The sequence below is a fragment of the Hyperolius riggenbachi genome, chromosome 10 (genome assembly GCF_040937935.1).
Source record: "Hyperolius riggenbachi isolate aHypRig1 chromosome 10, aHypRig1.pri, whole genome shotgun sequence".
NCBI classification, from domain to species: Eukaryota; Metazoa; Chordata; class Amphibia; order Anura; family Hyperoliidae; genus Hyperolius; species Hyperolius riggenbachi.
In genome coordinates, this window is record NC_090655.1 from 66,155,597 (window position 1) to 66,173,412 (window position 17,816).

General features: G+C 43.6%; 1 protein-coding gene across 3 annotated transcripts in view; it reads left to right on the forward strand.

Moving 5' to 3' along the window:
* Positions 1-14,392, forward strand: part of VWA2 (von Willebrand factor A domain containing 2) — a 75,220-nt gene extending 60,828 nt beyond the window's left edge. For all 3 annotated transcript variants that reach the window (XM_068258418.1, XM_068258420.1, XM_068258419.1), the window contains 5 exons: positions 199-306; positions 1,322-1,900; positions 3,674-4,225; positions 8,082-8,204; positions 12,696-14,392. In XM_068258418.1, the coding sequence (XP_068114519.1) occupies positions 199-306; positions 1,322-1,900; positions 3,674-4,225; positions 8,082-8,204; positions 12,696-12,820 (1,487 nt within the window). In that variant the 3' untranslated portion in view covers positions 12,821-14,392. The remainder of the gene's footprint in view (positions 1-198; positions 307-1,321; positions 1,901-3,673; positions 4,226-8,081; positions 8,205-12,695) is intronic.
* Positions 14,393-17,816: the final 3,424 nt, after the last annotated feature.

Below are 17,816 nucleotides of genomic sequence, written 5' to 3' on the forward strand. Positions count from 1 at the left end.
CACTTCTATGTAGTATGAGAGCTTGCCTACACAATCTGCTCATAGTATTCAAAATCTGTGGACCCTCATACTACATAATGGTGGTAAAATTGGTCAGTGATTGGCCGATAGAAAGTGTGTACCAGGCTTTAAACTCTGTGTTGTCATGAATATCATGCTGCCTGCTGAATTGGGTATAACAAGTATGTCTTTACACAGATCCATGTGACTCTCAGCCATGTAAGAACGGAGGGACCTGCATCCCGGAGGGGTCACACAAGTACCACTGCGTTTGTCCTGCGGGGTTCGGAGGTGACGCAGAGTGCGGTAAGAGCACACACCCATTTCTACCACTTTATTAATAAATAAGGCAAACGTTATCTTTTACTATCTTAGGGCTTATTCACGCTTTCAGCACTTTTCTGCAAATTAAATAAATGCATTAGAACATCCAGCCCATGTAAAGCAATGTGAGCCAATGCTCTGTTTGCATCTAATGCATTTTTCCATTGGCGGAAAAGGGCTGCTGTCTCTGCTGTTTTGTGTAAAATGCAATATATAGTGGCTGTGGACACGGTAGATAGAAAGGGTCAATAGTTCATACATTTTAGCTCTGGCATACTTCAATGAATGTGTCATTGAGCAGAGACAATGAAGCAGTAAAAACTTACAAAGTAGATATAGATATAAAGTAAAACTGGGATATTTAAAAAAAAAAAAGTCATTTTAGGAGGAGGAGGATACATTCAATTGTTTATCTCATCAGTTTTATTTTTTTCTTCACCTCGGATGTCCCTAGTGATGGGCTCATTGGTAGAAAACAATCCGAATCCGTGATTCTAATGATGCTTAGTTGCGTCAGGTGTGTGCATGGGGGACAGGGGGTTAATTACCCAGATGTCCGTGCGCTTCTATGTGTACCACCTGCTCACACGCGTCAATATTGTGCACTGCCTCCTTCAGCCCAGAAGGAGGAAGTGCGCAGTATTGAGTTGTGGAACGCGTCCCATTAGACGCGTGCGAGCGTGGGATATGCATAGAAGCGCACGGACATCTGGGTAATTAACCCCCTGTCCCCCATGCACACACCTGACGCAATTAAGCCTCATTAGAATCACCGATTTGGATAGTGTTCTACCTGTGAGCCCATCACTAGATGACCTTTAAGAAGACTTTTTCTAGTGCTCCCCAGCTTAGTAAAGTAGGCCCACTAAGCCTGATGATGCGTATAAACTTTTCTTGGTGGTTGCCATGGAAGACGTGGTAATGATCCTATTTGTTAAGTTTTTGATTCTTTGTCTTCTGGGTATAATTGATGTATTCTGTCTCTCATCTCTTCCAGCTCCAAAACTGAATCTGGAGTGTAATATCGACCTCCTGTTTCTGCTGGACAGCTCTTCTGTCTCATCCCTGGAGACCTTCATGCGCCACAAGTCTTTCCTCAAGCGCTTCATCCAGGCCTCCCTCTCAGATGACTCTCCGGTCAATGTTGGCGTGGCCCAGTACAGTAACGACGTTCAGATGGTGGTAAAGATTAACGAGTATGAGAGCATCAGAGAGCTTCTGAAGTTTGTGGATGGCATGGAGTTCATGGGAGGTGGACTTTACACCGGGAAGGCCCTGCGTTACGTCACACAGCATGGCTTCAAGAGCACACCTGCCTTTTCCGATGTCAGAGATGACCTACCTCGCGTGGTGGTGCTGATGACAGGATTCACCTCGCAGGACTCTGTATCGGTGCCAGCTAAGTACGCCAGGGACCATGATGTCTTCCTTATTGGCGTTACCAGTGATACTACAAAAGAGGAGATGGCAGAAATTGTGGACAATCCACAGAACATGATCACGTACGCCAGCCCACAACAACTCTTCAACCAGCTTCCACAGCTGCAGAAGAAGATCTGTAGCATTGACTCCCAAGGTGAGAAGACTGTTCCAGATTCCTGTTATTTCCCACCTAAGTTTTGGCGGTTGATAGGAAATGTGCTTTTTATTTGTGTTTAAGAACAAATTAAAAGGTGTTTAGGAGTACCCAGAGAGCTAATGGTGACCCCCGAACCACTTGGATATTAGAAGGAACTCAAAAATTGCAGATATTTGCAGGTATTCAGATTTCTGTGAGAAACATTAATCCCATCACTGTTAAATATGCAAATCATCTTTTTTTTTTTTTTCCCCTTGAAAGCCAAATACACTTTCAGAACTGCTGGTGTACTTTGTGCCCATAACATACAGAGCCATACAAAGAGGCAGGTGCACACTGAGTGGCTCCATGTGGATCTCAACCCTATCTGGAAAGGTCTCACCTGGTTGAAGTGACTGGAAGTACCAGTATAAGCAACCAGTGTTTGGGCTTGTGTACCTCTGTGCCGGGGACTCTGCTTGTGCTGGATTGGTAGCGTCCCAGGCAGGGGCGTATCTGGGTAATACAGAACCTATGGCAAACACTGAAATTGTGCCCCTCCCCCTGGTCAGAGCCCCATTCCCTTCTGAATGTGTTATGGTTGCTTGTGTTTTGGGTCTCAGGATACTGCTGAAGTTACTTTTTTGGAAATCTCTTCTTATTCCCTCTCTGCCCTCTTTTCTAACAATAAGCCATGTGCGCCTACATACATAAATTAAGTTGCCATGTTTCCCAGATAACAGAATTAATCTGATCTGAGGTTTGAGTGACGGGAAGGCACAGGGGCATGCGGCACAGGGACAGCCCATGATGCTGTTGTGCCCATAGCACAAGCCATGCCTGCACCCCTCTAGATACACCTCTGGTCCCAGTTGGACAAAGGTCAGGCGTTCTTACCAGCTTCTGGATTGTGAGTCTGGCAGTTGATATTTTGTGAGTATCGGCTCCTGCTGCACTCGGTTGGTGGCAAAACCACTACAGATGAGACCTACAGATAGTGTTTAGATCACTCAGTTGGCACTTGCTTCTTCATTTTCTTTTTTTTTTTTTCTTTTTTTACACTACCGATCCTGCTGTACTTTGATGAACAGGATAACATCACCTTAGCCCAGTCACTCTCTGATCACGCCCCTGGGATATATATTCCCAGATTATCCACTTATAGACTAACTAAAGACATCCAGTTGCTACTCATATTAGTTGAGACCCTGCCCCTCCCCCTGCAGTGAATGGGACAAACAAATGGGAGCAAGACCGGATTTCTGGAAAGGTCACAAAGGCCTGGGCATTGGGCACCTGCAGCCCAAGGGAGTGGCTCAACGTAGAAGGCAGGGCAGATGAACAGAGAATAAAGCTATATACATTGAAAAAGGAGGCTGGAAATGGGGAGCAACGCATGGAAAAGGAGTGCTGCCCATGAGAGCTGTGCATGAAAGAGAGGTGTTGTACATAGGGAATTGGGATGCTGCACATGCCATCAGGGGAGCTGCACATGGAGGGAAAGCAACAGAAAATTGTGTATGGGCGCTAAGAGTATAAATTCAGGCTTGTATCAGCGTAGAATAGGCTTAGTAAGGAGGGAGCATGCGGCTTTATTTGCAAAATATATCACCCCATACTTATGCTGGACCTCGTTCGGGAGGATCCCACCAGTTGTGAACAAATTTGCCAGTTGCTTCTAAATTTATTTACAATCTAAAATGTAATTTTTTTGAAAAATTTTAAAACAATAGAGATTGGGCTTATTCATTTTCAGGTTTGTCCCTATGGTCTCTTGCTTCTGTCTTGCAGGTTGCCAGGCACAGCCGGTGGACTTGGTGTTTGTGTTGGACGCTTCATCTGGCGTTGGTCGAGAGAACTTTAAACGTTTGCTGAACTTTGTTACGATGATGTCCCTCCAATTTGATATAAACCGTGATGTCACCCAGATGGGTTTTGTAACATACAGCAGCCAGCCAGAGACGGTCTTTGGACTTGACACCTACGAAACAGGCTCGGGTCTGCTCAGCGCCATTAACCGGGCATCTTACCTTGGTGGCTCGCCCTCCACTGGAAATGCCCTACTCCATGTTCACAATGACGTTATGACTATCCAGAAGGGGGCTCGCCCTGGGGTAAAGAAAGCTGTGGTGGTCATCACCGATGGACGGGGAGCGGAGGATGCGGCGGTTCCTGCACAGAAGCTGCGGGATAATGGCATTTCTGTCCTGGCTGTTGGAATAGGCAGGATCCAGAGGAACGCCCTGCTGAGAATAGCGGGATCAGAGAGATTTGTCACATATATACCGAGTTACGATGTGCTCGGCCAATATGAAGATGACATTGTGCAGCGTGTGTGCGAAGGTGAGCAATTCACTACACTGCCTTAAAGGGGAACTGTAGTGAAAATATTGGAATTCATAAAATTGCATATTTATAAATTTATTTATAAATTACTTGGTCAGTGCCCATTGTAAAATTTTGAGAATTCCGAAGCCAGTGGAAATATACCTGGACTCCCAGAATTCTCTGGGAGGAGAATTCCGCATAGCTACACTGCCTATGTTATGACATCACTGGGAGGGCGGAGCTACATTCAATATACAGCTATGTATAGATATAGGAAATGGGTGTCCTGAATAGTTTTATGTCACTACAGTGCCTCTTTAAAGGAAAGCTGTTACTTTATATTATGTTAAAGGGGATCCTTAAAGGACAACTGAAGCAATAGGGATATGGAGGCTTCCATAGATATTTCCTTTTAAGCAATACCAGTTGCCTGGCAGTCCTGCTGATCCTCTGCCTCTAAAGCTACATACACATGAGGCACAGATGTCTGCAGTTGCATGGAGACAAGCAACAGTTGAAAGTCTCCAGCAACGACAGTTGTATACAAGCAACGATTGTATACACGCGGCAACAACCTGTCTGCAACATAGCGGAAACTGTTGCTCAGCAACTTCTGTCGCAGGTTCAATGAACTGTCGGACTCACAAGAGTTGCTAGAGACTAGCATACACACGACCGCACCGACTTGAGACTAGGGACGGTTGCTGCAACAGCTGTTGCCGGGGATTGAACAAGTCAATCGCCTGGAGACAGCTCTGATTAGCAACAGTTGCTTGCGCGCGCCTCATACACATGGAGGACCTGTTGCTGCAACATGCGCGCGCCATGTGTTTCCAGCAACAGTTGTAGCCCGTGTGTATGGGCCTTAATACTTTTAGATATAGACCCTGAACAAACATGCAGCAGATCAGGTGTTTGACATTATTGTCAGATCTGACGAGATTAAGTGCATGCTTGTTTCTGGTGTTTTTCAGGCACTACTACAGCCAAATAGATCAGCAGGGCTGCCAGGCAACTGGTATTGTTTAACAGGAAATAAATATGGCAGCCTCCATATACTTCTCACTTCAGTTATCCTTTAATCTTCTTGGTTGTGGTGAGTCCTATATGAATAGGTGACCAGCTTTGTCCCGTGATGTTTTTTTACAGGTCACCCAGAATTACAATTAGTTTTATTCGCCAAGCATGACTGGGTCGGGTCCGGAAAAGGTTTGAACGCATGCAATAGAACATACAGGAAGTGAGACAATACTCAACAGGCAGCAAACATCAGAACGAGGCAGTGTATCAATAAACAGTTTGTCAATAGAAGCGACCAGAGAATAGCCGCAGCAATCTCAGCCTAAGGGGAAAGGAGAGGGGATAAATGCAGGAGGGGGGTTGATGTAGGGAGAGTTTAAGAGTTTGACAGCAGAGGGGAAGAAAGTATTCAGGATCGGTGACAAGACCCAGCTTTGTGGAGCCTCGGGTGTTGGTGAATCTTGGTCAAGAGGAGATGTCGCCCAGTTTAACACCTTGGAAAGTTCATGCTCCTTAGGTGAAGGGTGAGATGGACATGGAGTTCCACAAGGTTGTCTTGTGGTGTGCAAAGACAGATGGTATTGAAAACTGAGCTAAAGCTCAGGAGGAGAATCCTAGTTTGAGTCAGATCTGAGCTCCAGGAAAATATTGATGCAGTTGATGGTGTCATTATTGGACCTGTTTGCTCTATACAATAGCTGGAATGGATCTAGAAGGGCTGATGTAGAGTGCTTGTGAATGGACAGGGCCACTCTTTCAAAGGTCTTCATAGCGACAAATGTAAGGACCATGGGCCTGAAATTGCTGAGGTCGCAGACTTTTTGCTTGGGACAGGGATAATGGTGGACTTCTTAATGCACATGGGGACCTTGACTTCAAATAGGGACTTAATGTAGATCAGCGTTGGGCAAACTACGGCCTATGAGCACTGTAACTCTGGCCCTCCGACAGGCAGCTGGATTCCTCTCCTTGAAACACCCCATACTCCATCCCCTCCCCCCCCCCCCCATTTTGCCTCACGGGAAGGGTTTTTAAACCCTGTAACTTCGCTCACCACCGTAGTCGGTAAAATGAATTGCAGCAAAACATGAGTAAAGGTTCAATAATAATATTAATTGAGCTACAATCCTGTTATAATAATTATCTAGGCTTGCAGAATCATAGTTACATTGTATTTGAGTAATTAGTGAGCATCAATATTATTTCTTACGGAGTATTGCAGCATCACCCAGAGAAGATCGGGGGACCTCAGCGACCTCGGAGGGGAAATACTTGGCTACACCAACAGACAGCATGTCTGCTTGTCCTTCGAAAGCCCCCACTTAAAAGCATTTTCCCTCCTTTATATAGACAGAATTCAATGTCTGCGCAGGCGTAGAACATGTTTCATCCATGCACCGGTGCAGATAAGGGTGCGTGATCACTTTGTGCTTGCATCAATGCGCCTGTGCAGACAAGACACATGACTGCATGATCACAACGAGCTTTAGAAGCGTCACAGAACACGTCTGACTATGTGAAAACTTGCACATCATCTCCTATTTTGACTAGTGTTGTAGATATCAAAAATTCTCATGGTCAGACTTCCATGGGAATGTAACAACATTCTCATGGTCAATCTTCCATGAGAGTGTTAAGGTTAGAAATATCTCATAGCCAGTTTTTGATGAGAATGAACAAATGTCATTTTGAATTATAACTGCCAGTGTTGTAATGAGCGATCATAGAACATCCAATATTAAAGGAAGCTAACATATACCGTGAACAGTAATCTCTTAACAATCAATCAGACATTCATGTCACTTTTGTATCTCACCCCCCTCCGTCCATCACGAGCGATTGGTAACGGCGGAGCTTAAAACTCACCTGATCGCCGCTTCCTGCATTGCATCTCCATGGCAACAGGTCGTCACGACATCGAGACGTGCCAGCGTACTACACGCTGGCAGCCAGCGTGTAATACGCTGTCAGGTTCCGATGTCATGTTGCCATGGAGATGTAAAGCAGGAAGCGGCGATCAGGTGAGTTTTAAGCTCCCCCCGTTACCGCCCGCTCGTGACTTGTGAGGGAGGGTGGAAGAATTGCAGAAATGCGGCCCAGGCAGCTCAGTGTAGCCCTGGAGTAGATGAAGGTGAGGACGGGAGCCGACTGCCATGAGCAGGTTTTCAGGCAGGCTGGCGACATGCTGTCAGGGCCTGAAGCTTTCCTAGTGTTCAGCGTTGCCAGGTGCCGCAGAAGATTACTGTGTATAGAAGCCTTGGGGGACAAGAACGGACATCTACACCGAACTTTAACTTTTGTGTAAACCATTTCCAACAGGCTGAAAAATCCATTCCCATGTCTAAAAAAATCCGAAATTATGTATTTATGTGTGATTTAAGTCCATGTATAGCGCTGTCATAAACATCAAACAATGTGGCAAGAAAGGAGTAATGCAAAGAGCTGAACTGACTCCCATTTTGAGGTTTGTGCGATGATGAAATGGTGATTTAGGGCAACAACATTTTTATTTAGATTTATTTTTGTCATTTGGGTTTATTTCTTATTTTTTTAAACCTGACATGTTCTATAAGGCCGGTTCACATAGAGTTGCAAAAAACGTTCTGTTCTGGGTTTGGAAGGGATCCGATCCAATACCTATGGATCTGTTCACATCCATCTGTCCGTTCAAAAGGATCTGCTCCGCACGATGCGCTGAATGGATTGCAAGTTTCACAGATCTGTTTGCCACTTCTGGGCAAGTGTGAACCGGGCCTAACTGTTATTGGGAGGGATTTACTGGTAGAAAAAGCTGTGAAACATTCCATACACTATAAAGAGTAACACTTGCTGTGACCTCTCTGTGTTTCAGAGGCCAAGTCTAAAGTGGATCCTTGTAAGCCGAATCCCTGTATGAACGGTGGGACGTGCATCCTGCGGCAAGAGCGCTACTACTGCGAGTGTCATGGCTGGGATGGGCCGCACTGTGAGAACCGTATGTATCGCTATATTTTCTAAATTGCTTGGTACTTCCCAGAGGACCAACCTGGGGCTCAAGTTACTAAGCATTATCATATGCTTTAAAGGACTTCCGAGGCCAGACCGCCACATATAGATCAGTACCTGGGTGCTTTTGTCCCCATAGGAGACACCATCCGCGCCCTCCGTTGCATTCCGCCGCCATTATTTTCATAGCACTGACCCCAGGACGGGTATTTTCATTATTCCCCTCCAAAAATGGCTGTTAAGCTGAGCCGCGGCTGCGCAGTACACATGGACGCGTGTGCGGCTGCGCAGCTCTCAGCCCTCCTCCAGCCGCGTACTGTGAGCGATGTGAGCGCGCCTGATGGATGCACAGGAGGACGCGGCTGGAGGAGGGTTGAGAGCTACGCAGCCGCACTCGCGTCCATGCGTACTGCGCAGCCGTGGCTCAGCTCAACAGCCATCTTTGGAGGGGAATGAAATGACCCATGCAGTGGGGTCGGGACCCGACCTGGGGTCAGTACTATGAAAATAATGGCGGCGGAATGAAACTGAGGACGCGGATGGCATCCTCTATGGGGACAAAAAGCACACAGGTACTAATCTATTTTTGGCCGCCTGGCCTTGGAAGTCCTTTAAAGCAAAATATATATATACAGTGGCTTGCAAAAGTATTCGGCCCCTTGGAAGTTTTCCACATTTTGTCACATTACTGCCACAAACATGAATCAATTTTATTGGAATTTCACGTGAAAGACCAATACAAAGTGGTGAACATGTGAGAATTCTACATGATTCCAAACATTTTTTACAAATAACTGCAAAGTGGGGTGTGCGTAATTATTCAGCCCCCTGAGTCAATACTTTGTAGAATCACCTTTTGCTGCAATTACAGCTGCCAGTCTTTTAGGGTATGTCTTTACCAGTTTTGCACATCTAGAAACTGAAATCCGTGCCCATGGTTTAAAACAAAACTTATCCATGTGTTAGAATAGCCCAGTCAAAGTCCAGATCTAAATCCAATCGAGAATCTCTGGCAAGATCTGAAAACTGCTGTTCACAAACGCTGTCCATCTAATCTGACTGAGCTGGAGCTGTTTTGCAAAGAAGAATGGGCAAGGATTTCAGTCTCTAGATGTGCAAAGCTGGTAGAGACATACCCTAAAAGACTGGCAGCTGTAATTGCAGCAAAAGGTGATTCTACAAAGTATTGACTCAGGGGGCTGAATAATTACGCACACCTCACTTTGCAGTTATTTATTTGTAAAAAATGATTGGAATCATGTATGATTTTCTTTCCACTTCTCACGTGTACACCACTTTGTATTGGTCTTTCATGTGGAATTCCAATAAAATTGATTCACGTTTGTGTCAGTAATGTGACAAAATGTGGAAAACTTCAAGGGGGCCGAATACTTTTGCAAGCCACTGTGTGTGTATATATGTATATATATATATATATATATATATATATATATATATATATATATATATATATATATATATATATATATATATATATATATATATATATATATATATATATATATATATATATATATATATATATATGTATATGTATGTTTAAATATCAATTCAGAAAGGCTATTGAGGCATAGAAAGCTAAAATGAACAACTTGTGAGGTAAATTACTAAATTGTTAGGTAAATACCTCATAAATGTTAATTCTTAACACATAATAATAATTCCTATATTTGTATATATTTGTATATATTTATTACTGTCGAACTAAAAGCAAAATTCGAGACAGCCACCAGAGCGCACTCAATAGGCAGTAGCAGGGTTAGGAAGTCTTGCCCAAGAAATCCTTACTGAATAGGAAGCAGGGTCCTTTCACACTGATTACTTCACATTTCATTGCAACGGACAATGTCATCACATTCCAACTTGATGCAATAATATTTCTATGGTATGGTCACATAGGGGTCAATTCATAAAGCATATCTATACCGACCACTTAGCAAAATGTCATTTCATAAAAGCAGTTACCGCATGAAAAGCTGAAATTCCTGAGCAGTGAGGTAAATTACCGCCTTGTGCGGTGATCATCTCAACACATGCCACAAATGTCAATTCATAAAGATTAGAGCAGGCGGTATTGGGACGGAGAATACCGCCTGCTTTGAAGAGGTGATAAGGGTGCGGATAGGAGCAAAGTTAATGGAGACAGATCTCCTAGGCAGCAGCGGTGAGAGCAGAACAAAAAAAAGGCTTCCCAGAATACCCCAGGCTGTGTTTTTTAACCTCTTGGGTACCTGTTTTAATATGTTTTTTACATCAGAAAGCCTGTATGTGTAACATTTCTTGAAGTTCTTCTAAGCTGTGGCAATTAAATAGATTGTTTAGAAAGACTAATCGACCGATTCAGCACAGATTCAGGGCAAACATGGGCAGTTTAAAAAAAAAAATGCACATCTAAAGGGAAGTTGGGGATGCCTCTTTTATTGTAACGCTGTCTCAATGGTGCCCATGATGCTGTGGTGCCCATGGCACAAGCCATGCCTGCACCCCTCTAGATACGCCTCTGCCTCTACCGATGCCTAACTCTAAGACCACCCTCTACCGATGCCTAACCCTAAGACCACCCTCTACTGATGCCTAACCCTAAGACCACCCTCTATCGATGCCTAACCCTAAGACCACCCTCTACCGATGCCTAACACTAAGACCACCCTCTGCTGATGCCTAACCCTAAGACCACCCTCTACCGATGCCTGACCCTAAGACCTCCCTCTACCGATGCCTGACCCTAAGACCTCCCTCTACCGATGCCTAACACGTAAAGGAAACCAGAGACGGGGGGATGTGTAGAGAACGCAGTTCTCTTGCGTCAGACTGGTTGCAACTGGCTGAACTAACTGGACCCAATGCCGGAGCTGAAGGCAGCGGAGGACGGCGGCGTGGGAGCGATCTGTGCACATGGGGCTGGAGGAAGCCCCAGGTATGTATAAAACTGTTTTGTTCGTCTCTGGCACACTTTAACACCCCCCCCCCCCTTCCCCAACCCTAACCTACCTCCCTGTTGCTAAGCCGCAAATAAATTGTGCCCAAATTTCCCTTCTTTGCTGCAAATTGCAGCTTTTATAATGGGCACCTATGGCAGCCCCCTCTTTACCACAAGGGCTTCTGTGCCCTTTTTTTATACAGATAAAGTGCTAGTGCATAACTAAAAAAATAACGATAGTTGTATCCTGTGCAAAACAATTGATTAACCATTTAATAAATAAACAGTGCAAAATATAAAAAAAAAATTACCCTGGGTCCCGTCAGAGTAACGCTCAGCATGTGTGGTTACCAGACAACGTGCAGGTTTACAGAGGCAGCGAAGCTTACCGTACTTTCATTGCTCACAGTATGGTTACACTTAACGTCTAACACACAGTGTGCAAGTTGGGTTGCGATACCCTTGCCAAAAAGTCACAATATGGAAGTACCCTAATGTATGCGGCAGTACCCGTTAGGTGTTCATTATATTTTTTTTCTCTGGAGCTGTTGCTAAGATAACAAACAGGCATTTGGGAAGATACAGCGAGCGATTACAAGGGTGGGGGGAGGAGTTACAGCAAAAAGAGAAACGCTAGTTAAAGGGCCACTATGCCGAAAAATGTAAAATATGTGCAAACATATTCAAATAAAAAATACATTTTTTCCAGAATAAAATGAGCCATAAATTACTTTTCTCCTATGTTGCTGTCACTTACAGTAAGTAGAAATCTGACAGAAGAGACAGGTTTTGGACTAGTCCATATCTTCTTTGGTGATTCTCAGGGATTTATTTTCAAAAGTACTTAGTGAATGGCAGTTGGAAGCCAATTAACTTATCTGTATGTTTTTGGGATGTGGGAGGAAACCGGAGTTCCTGGAGGAAACTCACACAGACAGGGGCAGAACATACAAACTCCTTGCAGATGTTGACCTGGCTGGGATTTGAACCGGGTACCCAGCGCTGCAAGGCGAGAGCGCTAACCACTACGTCACCGTGCTGCCCTGAATGTAAATCAGGGAGAGGGAAGATTTTACAAGGCGCAAACACTGACTAAATAATGTATAAATTAATATTGTAAACTTTACAATAAATAAAAAATAAGTCATTTTATTCATTACGCTATTTTCACCTAAGTTCCTCTTTTGAAGATCACCTGAAGCATGTTCAGTTATAAATGGGAAGTGTTCCACCTGTAATAGGATTGTAGTATATGCAATCAAAAATAATTTAACCAATCCACTCGTCTGAAACCCCACTCCTGCATCGGCCAAACCGATGTGGTGGGTTTGCTCAAAGCCCTTACAATCCAGCCCACAGCTGTTTCTAATGGGTGCTGGTTCGGAAAGGCTCCGGGCAAAACGGCCTTATGGAAACCTGAGCCCTGAAAGGTGTATTTCAGAGTTGGGCTCATTATATCCTAGAAGTGTCAAAATTTCTAGGATGTAAATGACAGACAGCTCTGCTGTAATAATATGGGCTTTTCTGTTTCTATTCCAGGGATACTGAGAGGGGACAGCGCCTGGCCACTGCCTCTAACCAAACTCCGGCGCCAAAGGCACTCCTCAGCAACACACCGCCACTCAAAGTCCCTATCCAGCAGGAAGTCCAGGAGGAGCCAGTAACTGTGACTTTCACATATTACAAGGGAGATTGCCCTATGGGTGAAGTTCGGGACTCTCAGACAACAGATCAATGTTTCACCTATTCCTAGCAGCAATCCAGGAAGTACAGTATTACTATACAGGTCATGGGTGAAACTGACTGGTGTAGTACCACTAAGTGAACAGTAGAGGGCAGGTGCTTTCATTTTTTTGTCCTCACAGTCATCAGAAATTCAACTTCAGGGAAAGAGACACTAATTTCGGGGGCTACTCATTTTCGGAAACAGTGAATTGGCAGCTGCTGGTTGATTGGTCAGCTTCTGCAGCTTTCCTGTTCCAACTTTGCAACTTCTAATTCTTGTCAAAACTGTCCTCAGAGGGCTGATTCTATGAGTATAATATAAAATATATATTATACTCATAGAATCATCCCTCTGTCCCCTTTATATTATAAATGATAATGAACTGTGAAGAGCAAAGTACGGTAATATTTGTATCTGTTTTTACAGTAATCTTGCTGCCTCTGTCATGACTGAAGTAAGGAGAACACCGTCTTATATGGGGCATTATTAACATAATATAGTCATGTTTCCTATTGTAAAGCTCAACGCCCAAGAACACGTTTTGGTTTAGCTTTTAGAAAGGGATGAGTACATTGCCTGGGTTTTTACTGCTTTCTATTTTCCATTTGGGAATAATTTCCCTCTCTTCCTGTCTGGTACCTTCATGGGATTCCATGGCTTGAACATGAAAACTGGTGGTCCTGACAGGAAATGAAGGACCGCAATAAATACTTGGATTTGGTTTTTACCCACCAAAACAGGAAGATAGGGGAGCTCTGATTGTGGCAGGAACAGCAGTAAAATCCCTGGAGGTAGTAACCCTTTTTCATAATATGTAAAAGCTAAAGTTTTTTGTTTCCAGAAATTGAGCTGTAATGTCAGCAGTTTATAAAGTATACAGAGATTTTATATACATCTGCCCCCCCCTCATTGCACAAATGTGAGATATGTGCCCTTATTCAATTTACTCTTAGGCTCAACACACACCATACAATCTTGGTTGTTCAATCTTACCACTTTCATGTAGTATAAGGGCTTATCCAATCAATCATTCAAGGTATTTTCCATCTGTTGGCCCTTATCCGGTTCAGCGCCGCAGTGCCGAAAATCTCATGCATCCGAGCAACGTTCACCTCCCATTCATTCGCCTATAACTTTATTGCTACTTATCACAATGAATTGATCTATATCTTGTTTTTTCCGCCACTAATTAGGCTTTCTTTGGGTAGTACATTTTGCTAAGAATTATTTTTTTCTAAATCCATTTTAACAGGAAGATTAAGAAAGAAATGAAAAAAAATCATTATTTCTCAGTTTTTGGCCATTATAGTTTGAAATTAATATACGCTACCGTAATTAAAACTCATTTATTTTGTTTGCCTATCTGTCGCGGTTATTTCACCGTTTAAACGATGTCCCTATCACAATTTATAGTGCCGATATTTCATTTAGAAATAAAGGTGCATTTTTTCAATTTGCGTCCATCGCTATTTATAGGCTTATAATTTTAAATAATATAATAACATACTCTCTTGACATGCATATTTAAAAAGTTCAGACCCTTGGGTAACTATTTATGTTGTTTTTGTTTTTTTTTATTGTATTTTTTTTTTGTTTTTTTTAAATAAAAAAATGTATGTGGGTAATTTTTGGGGTGGGAGGGAAACTGCTATTTTCTAATGTAAAATAATGTAATTGTTTTATTAAAAATGTATGTGGGTGCAGTTTACTATTTGGCCACAAGATGGCCACAGTGAGCAAAGTCCTGGATGCGAACTATGTCGCATCCAGGAACTAAAATTCAGAGGAGTTGTTTCCTGGGGGGCAGAAATACCACGCTCTCTGGAGAGAAAGCGTCGGTATTTCTGCGGGGAAGTCAGATCGGTGAATGGGAATTATATTCCCATTCACTGATCGGGGGGCTAGCGGCGGGCGGCGGGTGCGCGCGCGGGCGCGCGCCCGATCGCGCGCACCACGCAGGGAACACAGCAGTGCCTTTCTGGACGAGAAAGCTCGTCCAGAAAGGCCGAACTGGTTAAACTACATAGATTTGGTAAATCTGTATAACCAAGATTGTATGGTGTGTGTTGAGCTTGACTCTAATGCTAGGGACACACAAGATTTTTCAGCCGATTTACTGTCCGAACGATTTTCTTATCAATTTCCATTCACTTCTATGAGAAATCGATCAGAAAAATGTGTTAGATAATTTCTGTCATGTCCAATCTTATTTTCAATCGCACCATCTATCTGCCAAACTATCATGGTGTGTACCTAGCATTAGGTTTTCTCCTGTGAGATCATTTTTCATCTTCTGTTTCTTTCCAGCACACTGCAATTTCAACTTTCCAGCACATTGCAATTGAAAAGAAACTAAAAAAGTAGGTGAAATAGTGTTGTCACAGCTATTCTGAGTATTTTCTTGTTTGCTGGTGTGAACGTATCACTTAGGAGAGAACTTAGGAGAAAGTGTATTGAATAAGGGCCGTGGCGACCAGTTAACTTTTTGCTCATCTGAAAATGCTGGATAGGTGTCCTGCGTGTTACCAGGAGTTTTTGGTTCAGCACTTTGGCAGCTTCCTGGGTGATCTCCCCAAGCCTTATGAGCTGCTCTTAAAGTGAACCAGAGACGAAGCAACCTTGAATTTTACCATATATATCAGGGGATCATTAGAGAAAACACCTACCCTGCTCTCTGTTTCAGTCTGGCTACCCTGCTATCTGTTTCAGTCTGGCTTTGCTCAGGAATCATTATAGCTGAGTCTGTCTTCTCTGATGTCTTTTCAAGCCCAAGCCTGCCCCCTTCTGGCTCTGATATAATGATTCAGCTATAATGATTCCTGAGCAAAGCCAGACTGAATGCTCAGTGGGGGATTTTATCAGGGCTGATAACAAGCAGACTGAACAGGGTAGGTGTTTTCTCTAATGTTCCTACTGATATATATGGTAAAAAACATACACTGGTAAAAAATAAATAAAAAAAAAGTCCATCGTTATCTAGCCGATTCGATCATTTGATCAAATCTGCTAGAAATGGAAGCTGCAAACGATTCCCGATTGATTTTTGTCCAAAATCGATTTGGTCGGTCACTATGATTGGGAGATATCACTTGATTGGTGGCAGGGCAGGAGAGTGCCGCTAGCGACATTCAATTTTCAGACGACCAATGTGTGGAGTAGTTAGCAACATTTGCACACACTTGTCCATCGGTGCTTCCTCCCAGTGCCGGATTATCCACAAGGAAACCTGGGCAGTTGCCTGAGGCTTGGAGAGAGTAGGGGGTAGAAAGGCGGGGATAGACAGAGGGAGGGGAAGTTTCTGACCTGTTCTCTCAGCAGCTATGCAAAGTGTAACTTGATGTCACAGAGGTGCTTTCCCTCATGACAAGAAGTCTGGAAAATCTGTGTATTTCTGCTTCTTTACAAGTAGACAAGACACAGAACATTTATAGATCTCTTGTTCCCTCTGTGCAGTGGTGACAGAGAGACGCAGCATTATTGGCTTGTTGGGTTAAAAGTGAGGCATTTATGTACAACCTGTATTTGATAGCCTGTGTAATATGGTCCGTTTAAGCTCTCTGTATGGTATCTCATCTGTTGTTCATTTTTTTTCTTTACATATTTTATAGCACAGTTATTTAATGTAAACCCTGTTCTCCTTTTTATATTGTATGTATTTATATGATATTTGTAGAAGTCTTGTTCTGTTTTATATTTAAAATTCATGTGTATATTTGTTAATATGGCTTGTAAAGTTTTATAAAGTGGAGAAAAGAGCCTGACCTCCTGTGTTTCTTATGTTACAAAATGTTCATATATTAAAAACCCCAAACTGTGCAGTCCATCATTACTTCATATCGCACAGTATCATAGGCCTCAATTCACTAAGCTTTATTGAACACTTTATCGAATGTTTGATAATTTACCTCATGAGTAAAATCTAATTTTGAATTCACTAAGGTGTTATAGATTTATTGAGCGTTTTATCGATAAAACATTTTGATAAATCTATAACGCCTTAGTGAATTCAAATTTTACTCATGAGGTAAATTATCAAACGTTCGATAACGTTCGGTAAAGCTTAGTGAATTGAGGGATTTGCTGACATGTGAACAGCAATGCGCATTATGTAGCCACCGGGAGGTCTATACAGAGCCTAAAGCGCAGCGGGCGTTTCAGCTCTCTCCCCTCCCCCCCCCCCCCACCCCCTCTCCAGGACCCAGGCACTGGCAGCCATTCTTCTTCCGGTCCTCGGAGGCTCTGGATCACTTGGATGAGATTGCCATTCCTCGTCATGACGACAAACGGCGATCTTACTAGAGGATTACAGCGCCACTCAAAGGACGGAGGGAGAATTGCAGCGCTGAATGCCAGGGAGGTGCGTAAGCACAGGGCTGCCGCAGATCTCACTGCAGTATGATTTTTCTGTTTTTAGGGTCTATACGCATGCAAAATAAATTGTTTCTCTGTGAGACCCTAAAATCTGGAAATGATCATACCGTCAGCAACGTTAAAAAAACAAAACAGATACTCCCCTATGAAGAGGGAAGGCTCTGGGTCCTATAGAGCTTTCTTATTCCTCTCACGGTTTCGATTTGCCTCCACAGAATGCTTCAGGAGCCTGAGTGCTCCAAAAGATTGGCAGCTCCGCACTGCGCAGGCGCGAATGCGCTCCCGCATACGTAGTATGCATGTGCCACACTTGGGCTCCCGAAGCAGTACCGAGCCTCCCGTGGTAGCACAGAGCAGTATTCACCCCATCGGTCAAATACTGCTAATGGGGGCGACGGCGCGGGAACAAGTAGTCCAGGAGAGGAACAGGAAAGCTCTATAGGACCCAGAGCCTTCTGTTTTTTTTCTCTTCATTTCGGGCATGCTTTAAGGGACAACTGAAGCGAGAGGCATATGGAGGCTGCCATTTTCTTTTCTTTTTAAACCATACCAGTTGCCTGGCA